This window comes from Centruroides sculpturatus, unplaced genomic scaffold (genome assembly GCF_000671375.1).
Source record: "Centruroides sculpturatus isolate CEXI.00-Female unplaced genomic scaffold, Cexi_2.0 scaffold351, whole genome shotgun sequence".
Taxonomy (NCBI): Eukaryota; Metazoa; Arthropoda; class Arachnida; order Scorpiones; family Buthidae; genus Centruroides; species Centruroides sculpturatus.
In genome coordinates this window covers 127,697-138,142 of record NW_019384531.1, presented here as the reverse complement: position 1 = coordinate 138,142, position 10,446 = coordinate 127,697, and the positions used below count along the sequence as shown (strand labels likewise).

At 28.1% G+C, this 10,446-nt stretch overlaps 1 protein-coding gene across 1 annotated transcript; it reads left to right on the top strand.

Moving 5' to 3' along the window:
- The first annotated feature begins 207 nt into the window (after positions 1-207).
- LOC111623040 (isochorismatase domain-containing protein 2-like) lies at positions 208-9,575 on the top strand. The gene is made up of 2 exons (XM_023365518.1): positions 208-484; positions 9,299-9,575. Exons 1-2 carry the CDS (start codon positions 220-222, stop codon positions 9,556-9,558), a joined length of 525 nt encoding a protein of 174 aa, XP_023221286.1. The 5' UTR covers positions 208-219; the 3' UTR covers positions 9,559-9,575.
- The last annotated feature ends 871 nt before the right edge of the window (positions 9,576-10,446 follow it).

The following is a 10,446-nucleotide window of genomic DNA, read 5'->3' as shown; positions in this document are numbered from 1 at the left end:
TTATATTAACAGCTGTGTTTATTTCTGATTGAACATATTTAATAAAATGCTGATTTTGCGTACTGTATATCTAAAATTTTAAAGGAAAAAATAAAATTGTGCAATTTCACCCATCCGAAACAAACATCTGAATATTGATTTGTCATTATTATTTAGAAATATTAGTATTTTAAATAATTGATTACTGTCTAACGAAATTCTCTGTAAAGGACTTTAAAAATGGAGTGTTGGACCAGACTCGAAAACTGGCAACCTTACCATACACTTTTCCTATCATCTGTATTACGAAAGAATAGAAATATGGCTGTGTGCAGAGTGGGCCAACTTTTACCGAAACAAACATGCGTATTCTTATGCGATATGCAAGAAAAATTTCGTCCAACTATCAAGTATTTTAACGAAATCGTTCAAGTTTCTTCTAGAATATTAAAAGGAGCCAAAGCGTTAGATATACCCGTCATTGTAACCGAACAATATCGAAAAGGTATATCAGCGAAATCTCATCATTTATATAAATATATATATATCAATTATTATATATAGCATATAACAACAGAGTAGTAATTTCAAGTATAAAAACTTTTCGATGATAATTACAGCCATAAAACTAATTACATTTACAATTCTGAACTATATTTAAGATACATTATAAAGATATTGTTGCTTGTATTGTAATGATTACCATCATCAGATTAATGCATTAATTTGAGATCAGAAATTGGCATAGTCGGTATACAACTAACTAATGTTAATTGGAAAACCATTGGAAGTTTACTGTCACTAATATTAGCCACAAAAGCATGGTAATAAATCTGAATCATTAAAATCTGAAAGAAGAATTATGGTACTCAAGCAGGGCCGTGCGGTAGATTTTCTCAGATGATGAAAGTCTTTGAAATGCCGCTTATGCCAAACCTTAAATGATGCTTATGATGCCCCATTACGGTGCCGCCTGATGCGGCCGCATCTCTGCATCATAGCACAGCACGGTCCTGTACTCAAGAATATAGAAATAATACCAAAATTATAAATACTTTTTTTAAATTAATTACAAAACAGAAATATTGAAAATTTCATGCAAATTGCAAAATATAATTTTTATTTTATTCGATTAAAAATATACATTTAATATTTGATTTATAAAACAATTTATCATGAAAGGAAAAACAAATATATGTTTAACATTTCTAAGATTCTACCAAATGTAAGAAGAATATTGTTTATTTTCATTTAATATATTTAATAAAATAGAATGTTTATATGAAGCTGCTGATTATCTTCATAGTCATCTACATTTTATTTATTCAATAGTCATGGATTGAATGAATATTATAATTACTGTATTTCTTTCAGTACAATACAATATCTTAGTAAATATAAACTAACAAGATTTTTAACATTGTTAGGTAATTACATATAAACAGACACTTTATTTAAATTGAATACAATAAGTTAATATCATGTACAGTACTGTACATATAGAAGTCATTCCTCATTTGACAATTATTTGTATGCTACTTAGAACAGAAGAGAAAAGATACAATTCAAGCATTATAAAAATTATATAAACAATAAAGAAAGAAAGGGGTTTTAATTAGATTTGCCAGATTTATACAACTGGATTAAAGAACACTTATAATCTCTTATTTCCTCTATTGACTTATAATCTCCAAAATGTAATAGCATCAATGCTCCATATATTGCAAAATTTTGAATTTGACAAAACTTTTATATATAGAAGTTTTCTTGTCAAATTCAAATTTTTTGGTCCATGGAAACTGAGTATCAGTTTTATAGCAGGCATAAATTACAGGGGTTATAGAGATAAACTGAAGAAATAGTCTAGTATTTCTTTTTTTTTCCCCCAGCCATCACTAAGCCTATTAGCTACAGTTTAAGTGTAAAAATAACTAGCACTTAAGATTACATTATGAAAGCAAAAGCATATACCGTATTTACTTGCATATAAGATGAGGTTTTTATTCATTTATCACAGCTTCAAATTCCTAGGTCATCCTATATGCATGAGCAAAAGATTCTTTGCATTTTTGCAAATAACTTTTGTGAACCATGTATTCACATTTTTTACCAGATGCTTACTCTCTTGTATTTAAAAACATAAGTATTTTATCTAGGTCATTTGAATCATTCTTGTATATTGTTAGGAGTAAAGATGAATAGCAATAGGAAAAGCAAAGCTTGAATTAAATTCCAGATTGAAATTCCAAAATCATATAGGAGCATGATATAAGTTTTAATCCATTCCCATGTGAAAACAGATGATTATTCGGAAATCATAATTCAGAGAAACTCATAAGTGTAATTGACGGAGAGTGGATTCAACTGTTAAGAATAGGAAAAAAGAAAAAAAGGTTCCTGATTGTCTAGCTTTACATGAACTAATTATGTTGTCGATTTTGCAAGATTTTTCCGTAAAGTTTTTAAAATGCTAGTAATTTTTGCAGGATAATGTGTGCATTTACGTTCATTTGATATTTTACTTGTGATTAAACAAAATAAAATTAGAATTGTATTAATAAATCTAATTTTTCTTTATTTTGATGTTTAAAGTCACATCTTATCCTATATGTGAGGTCGTCTTATATTTGAATAAATATGGCATTATATATTGAAAATGGGCATTGCTGACTATGATGAGAGGGCTTAACACCCTACCTACAGATGTGCTGAGTATAAAGCAAAATACATGTTGACATACACATTCATTCATACAGAATTTTCTTCCTTTTTTTTTTGACCTCTTGATATGGTATCATTACACACTAAAAATCCCTTCACCGTGTAATAATACCATTTATGAAATTTAGACTTACTGAGAGCTCAAGAAGCTTTAAACATGTAATTTGTAAATGATAACTCTTTTAATACTGAATATGCATGATTAAATTAGTCCAAATTTAGTATCAAACAAGAGTCTAAATATTCCAAATAAATTCAATGTCTGATCAAAGTTTTTAATCAACAGTTTTTGAGGTTTACACTTATAGTGTAGTTATTTTAATTAAAAAAAAAGGAAAATTCAAAATTGTTTGTTTCTTAGTGGATAAAATAACCCACTATATTTCTTTCTAGTCCAAACAGTCTTCTCAGAAAGTTTATTTGAAAGCATTCCATTTCATTTAAAAAGTCCAGTCCCCAAATTGGGTTTGCATATAAAATGGAAGAGCCCAGTAAAATATTAAACATAGAACATAAGTTTATTAAATTATTAGTTAAAGGAATAATTTTGTTACATATTTCAGGTGGTCATCAAATGATTAATTTCAAGCAAATTTGACTCCTAGATGAATAGACTCATCAATCAAGATTTCTTTCAGGAATGTTTGAGAGAGTAATATTCCTAGAGATTGAAAAATAGCCCCTCATATAAATAACCCCCATACAAACAGATTTTAAAATCACAAATGATTATTGTTTATATACTCATATATTAATTTATTGATCAGTTGCATTAATCATTCCCCTCAAATCAGAAAAATACCCCCCAGAGAATGTTTTCTGAAAGAAACATTGTTGACCATCTCAAGACGTTGATTAGCTAAATAGAATCCTGTTTCTTGTTTTGAAAGTTTTTTGTTGTTATAAAAAATTAATATTCTTGTTTATTGATTATTAATATTTAATTGAATGTGTTCCAGATAATCCATAAGCAGAGTTAACTTTTGCTGAAGACTACTTCAGTAGGAGTTAAAATGACTGTGTCACCTGCATATTGAATTAAATGTGTTTTATTGCAGAGAGCTTGAATGAGTCTAAGATTATTCAAAGTACTCACTTTTCTCCTCAATAAAACATACAGAAGAATTTGAAATTTCTAGTGCCTGGAAATCGTGGTACAAGATCCCTTAGAAGGCATGGAATGAACTGAATAAAATAAATAGATCACAAGGCACTTGGAACCTTTTGTGATTTATTTATTTTGTTTTAATTTGTCATCTCAACCTGGTTTATTAAAATATAATAATTGATCTCAACTTGGTTTAATGGCTTATTTAATGTTATGAACTCCAATTGGAACATTCCATATGTAAGATTTGAACTTTCGGTTTGAATCTATTGATACAATAGAGTCCTGCTAGTCTGAACTAATTGGGACTGAGCCCTGTTCGGATTAGCCGAATAATTAAATAATACAGAAGCAAGCAGTAAAACAGGTCTGGTTTATATAGATCCAACACCATCAATGACTTTTGTTTCTATTTTTGTGTGTAAGTACTGTATAGATCTGCTGTTTTAATAGGCCATGTCAAACACTAATTTATTAATTTATAATTAACTTGTTAATGATTAACTTATATTCTTGAATTGTTCTATATTTAACTCATAATTCTCATACAGTATACAGATTTAGCCAGTATCTATTTTCAAAATAAAACAAAATTTTTCAAACTATTTGAGTTGAAATTATTGTGATATCAAAAACAGTTTACAGAACACTAAATATTTTTATCATCCATAAGGGCCCACAATTATATCAGTAGTTTATGAGGGGGGGAATTTATTTGTATCTGATGATTGCTGGCAATAGTGGAGAGAGAGTGAGCCTTTGATGATGTAAGATTGCACCTATCATTTATTTTACCTTGTCATCAAAGAAAGGGCTGAAAATAATTTTTGTGTATTTGCAAATGGTTTTAATCTCTGCCCTTATGACATAATAAATACTTGGTGACTGATAAATACTTGGCAATGATGGAGGAGGAGATCAAAAATGGGAAAATATTTGCTGATTTAATACTTAAATGGCTCCTTAGACAAAATACTAATAATTTATAAGTCAGTTTGATAAATAATATAATAAAAATAATATTTGATAAGCATTTTTTATGATTATTATGTATCATTTTCAGATCCAAACTTAACAAATTTAAAATTGAACATAAAAACCAATAAAAATTTTAAATAATTCATAAACTTTCTAATTACATTCAAAATTTTCATTTTTTAGTTATATGCATCATCAGTGGAACAGGGTTTAATTATGAATTAGTTCTACCAAAAACAATTATGCATCTAATGATTTTAAATTTCTTTCAGTTTGAGTTAGGAATCAGATCCACTCACAGTGCTTGTTCCAAAAAATGGTTATAGCCTATAAGTTCTCATGTTTTTGAATTTTGTTCCAATGCGTAATTTTGATAAGTGGTCTGAACATGATCAAAATCTTTGTCTAGTGCAGGAGTGCCCAAACTACAGCCTGAGCCAAATCCAGCATACAAACATATTTGACACATCTTACAAATCTATCTTGTAAATAATTGTTAACAAAGTTGAATTGTTGAGTATGAACTGTTTGACCAATAGTTTATGACTATAATTTGAGTTTCATTGAGTAACTATTACTGTTACAAATGATAGAAATAGGCCCACTTTTTATATATATTGAGTATATAAAGTATTTGTGGTCCACCTATGTAGGACTCATGTACAATTTGTCCCACAGTTGAAAAGTTTGAAATCACTGGTGAATTGAATTCATTTTGCTGGAATAAAAAGTTTTGTTTATCTATAGAACATCTTAATTTAGTTTTAAATTACAGTAATTACATGTAAGTGATGTAACAAAAATCTGCTTTGTTAGATCACTTTAAATGTCAGTTTTCCAACAATGCAGATTTTTTTTAATTTTAAAGAAATTTGGAGTTTTTCATCATTTATAATAACACCACCATACATTAAATAAAAAAGATAATTTTTCCAAAATTGCTTGAATCATGCCTATGGCATCTCAACTCAAATATTTGATAAAATACTGCTTTGAAATATTATAGATTAGAGAATTATACATTTCATATCATTTTTCAGAGCATTTCATAAAAATTTTTTTAAGTAATAAATATTAATTGTTCCTTCAATATATATATTTTTATTATTATCTAAATACTGCAAAAAACAAATTAAGAAAAGCAATAATATATAATATTATTTAAAATAAAATATTGGAAAAATCTATCAATTTAATAAACTTAATTAATTAAATGCTAAAATTTGTTGATTTATAACTATCCCAGCATTTAAACAGCAAAGATTTGACTAATCTTTGCTGTTTAAATGAGGAAATACAGCAAATAAAATGATACATTGTATAGTGTATCAGAAAATTGATTTTGAGATTAAATAAAATTTACTAACACTCCAAAAGCCTTAATCAAAAATCAAACACAACTGCTTTAATTAGAGTATGATATCTAATATATAAACATCCAAGTGCTGTGGATTCCAAGTTCTTGAAGCTGGATTGAAAAAGTCAAAGTATTTGGATGTTTGTGTTAGATATCATACTCCAATTAAAGCAATTGTGTTTGATTTTTGATTGAGATGAAATGCTACATAAAAAGGTAACTCCACAAACAAAAATTAAAATCAAAACTAATTCATTAAAGTAGTTTTAATTTTGAAATATCTCATATTAGAAATATTTTCAAAAGATTTCTAAAATGATCTCTAATAACATTTGCAATCAAATTTTCAAATCCCAAAAATAACACAAACACATTTTATTTGTATCCAGCAAATAAGTTTAATGAATAAAAAAAAATTTTCAACCTCTACTTATAAGTCTTCAGTTACAAAATAGAATGATTTAAGAAATCAAACTAGTTAACAGAATCAAACACACAAATGATATTTGATGCTGAATAGAATAAAATACAAAATTTTTAAAATTTAACACAAATTAATGAGAAACTAACATACGTTCAACCTCATACATCAAACTCTCAACTTTCAGATCATTAATATGAAGAGCCTACACACAATGCACATGCATCACAGACACCATAAGAGAACTTGACTACATCGAGAAGCGTACCTAACACCATGGCTATCCAACTATCAATAATATGAAATTAATTTCTGCATACAATTCTATAACATCTACACCTTTACAACTATACCATAGCTGGAAATTTACATTTAGCTATTTTCCAATGCTAAGGAGCCCAAGAAAAATCATTCCTATACTCAAGGAGTCTATACCATCACACTGGAGGTCAATATTTAACCTAAGCTTCTCTATACAGAGAAGCCTATGGTATAGTTGTAAAGGTGTAGATGTTATAGAATTGTATGCAGAAATTAATTTCATATTTTTAAAGTTACATAAGGCTTCTCTATACAGAGAAGCCTTATGTAACTTTAATTAATTGTGTATTGCTGTTCTTTGAACCTTTTTTTAAAGTTACATAAGGCTTCTCTATACAGAGAAGCCTTATGTAACTTTAAAAAAAGGTTCAAAGAACAGCAATACACAATTAACAACATGAACAACAGTCCTAGCAGTGCGCCAAACAACAAGGCATACAGATTGCATGGGAGAATGCCAAGTAATTCAACCAACTATGAACAGTAACAACCTCAGATCTTGGAGATGCTCAAAATTTATAAGGCCCATCAAAAACAGAGATGCAGACACTATCATCAGCATGGAGATCTATTTACAAACTTTCACCTTGTCTTACTCTGTTTTATTTTATGTAAACAGAGTAAGACAAGGTCAAAGTTCTACATACATTGATAACTGTAATGTGTATCTAAATACATGCATATTATATATATACATATTTTTAATGTTATTTTCTCCTTGCTTTGTGTTAAATTTTAAAAATTTTATATTTTATAGTTTTCAACATCAAATATCATTTGTATGTTTGATTCTGTTAACTAGCTTGATTTCTTAAATCATTCTATTTTGTAACTGAAGAAGACCTATAAATAGGGGTCAAAAACACTTTTTAATTCATTAAAACTCATTTGCTGGATACTAATAAGGTGTGTTTCCATTATTTCTTTGATTCTCATTCAGTTTCTAAGTATATCATTTGTTTAAAATTGCCAAATATGGCAAAATATTTACTGAAATTTCTCTCTAAATATGAGAACAATATCATGGATTGCATCTTATCCTTAAATGCTAGTAAAAATATCTTATACCAGTGGTTCCCAAAGTGTGCAATGTGGCCCCCCCTGCAAGGAAGCTGCAGCGCCCTAACAAAGCACCATAAAATGCTATAAAATTTTTATAATTTTACTTAATTTTAAAAACANTACATAAGGCTTCTCTATACAGAGAAGCCTTATGTAACTTTAAAAAAAGGTTCAAAGAACAGCAATACACAATTAACAACATGAACAACAGTCCTAGCAGTGCGCCAAACAACAAGGCATACAGATTGCATGGGAGAATGCCAAGTAATTCAACCAACTATGAACAGTAACAACCTCAGATCTTGGAGATGCTCAAAATTTATAAGGCCCATCAAAAACAGAGATGCAGACACTATCATCAGCATGGAGATCTATTTACAAACTTTCACCTTGTCTTACTCTGTTTTATTTTATGTAAACAGAGTAAGACAAGGTCAAAGTTCTACATACATTGATAACTGTAATGTGTATCTAAATACATGCATATTATATATATACATATTTTTAATGTTATTTTCTCCTTGCTTTGTGTTAAATTTTAAAAATTTTATATTTTATAGTTTTCAACATCAAATATCATTTGTATGTTTGATTCTGTTAACTAGCTTGATTTCTTAAATCATTCTATTTTGTAACTGAAGAAGACCTATAAATAGGGGTCAAAAACACTTTTTAATTCATTAAAACTCATTTGCTGGATACTAATAAGGTGTGTTTCCATTATTTCTTTGATTCTCATTCAGTTTCTAAGTATATCATTTGTTTAAAATTGCCAAATATGGCAAAATATTTACTGAAATTTCTCTCTAAATATGAGAACAATATCATGGATTGCATCTTATCCTTAAATGCTAGTAAAAATATCTTATACCAGTGGTTCCCAAAGTGTGCAATGTGGCCCCCCCTGCAAGGAAGCTGCAGCGCCCTAACAAAGCACCATAAAATGCTATAAAATTTTTATAATTTTACTTAATTTTAAAAACATTGGTTATTTTGCAAATTGTACTTGTTAGAATTTGACATAAGGGCATCTTGGTAAAATCTGGATTTAGCAAGGGTGCTGCAAATCAAAGAAGTTTGGGAACCACTGTCTTATACCATAAAATAGCTCAACTAATCTAACATATCAACTAAATTTGTATCTAATTATCTATAAAATATAAATTTTATAATCAATACATATCCAACTTAAATGAACCTAACAACAGTTTTTAAAAACTATTTATATCAGTTCTGCTGATGAACATTGTAAAAACTTTTATTGTAGTAAAGAAATTTATTACATTATAGAAATCTAACTTTTTAATATTTATTTTTAAAAGTAATGACTATTCATTTTAATTTTTTATAGGTCTTGGTCCTACTGTATCAGAATTAGGAATTGCAGATTATGCAGATATTAAACCTTTTCATAAAACACAGTTTTCAATGCTGACAGATGATGTAATTAAAACACTAAAATCAAAATCTGATGATATTAAATCAGTTGTTTTGTGTGGTATTGAAACCCATGTTTGTATACAAGGAACTACATTATCATTGATAAAAAATGGCTATGATGTTCATGTTGTAGTTGATGCCTGTTCTTCTAGAAGCATGATTGATAGGTAAGAATGTTTATTCAAGTATATGTGGAATTTAAATAAGTATCAATACAATGCAACTATTTAAATTATTTATTCTTACATTAATATATATTTTGTTTTAAAAGAATAAACACATTCTAATTGAAGTATTTATGATATGCTGTAAATTATTTACATTCCTTCTATTCTGTCATATTTCTTTGTTTATTAGATACCATTGCAAGATTAAACAGAATTTTAAAGATTAAAAAAAAATATCATTATAAGAATTTCTTTATATCGTTGGTGCACAAGAATAGTGACACAACTTAGAAAAACAGATCTTCCAGAACAGCCATTTAAAAGTTTCTTGTTTCCTGCAAGGCTTTGTCATGATCTTGGATTTTTAAAATTTTCAAATCTTTTTTGGAGATAAATATTAGTGCTCGTTCTTCCACATAAAAATATGGGGAGTTTGCTATACATTTCTACAATAAACTCAAAATTGGAAATTTTTGAGTTGTGTCACTATTCTTGTGCACCAACGATATGTGAAGAATGTTTTAATTTAAATGTTTGATAAATCAACATTTAAAGGCATGCATAAAGATTGTGATGGAAATTCACTCTTATTTTGAACTTTTTACTCTAGTCACATACCATATACAACTGAATCTAATCTGTCTAATTTAAAAATCCAGTTATGTAAAATATGTTTGATACTGAAACGTCTGTCTGTTTCATAATTATATATCAAAAATGATGTGTCTAGATAAAAACTTCCCAACAAGATCGATGAGCAAACTAGATATATATTGTATACGTATATATATATATATTNCGAACATACTTTACATACTCTGGATGGATGCTTTTTTTTCTCTGTAGGTGGTATGAGACTAGGAAAATGCCGTTCTGATAAACGTAATGGATT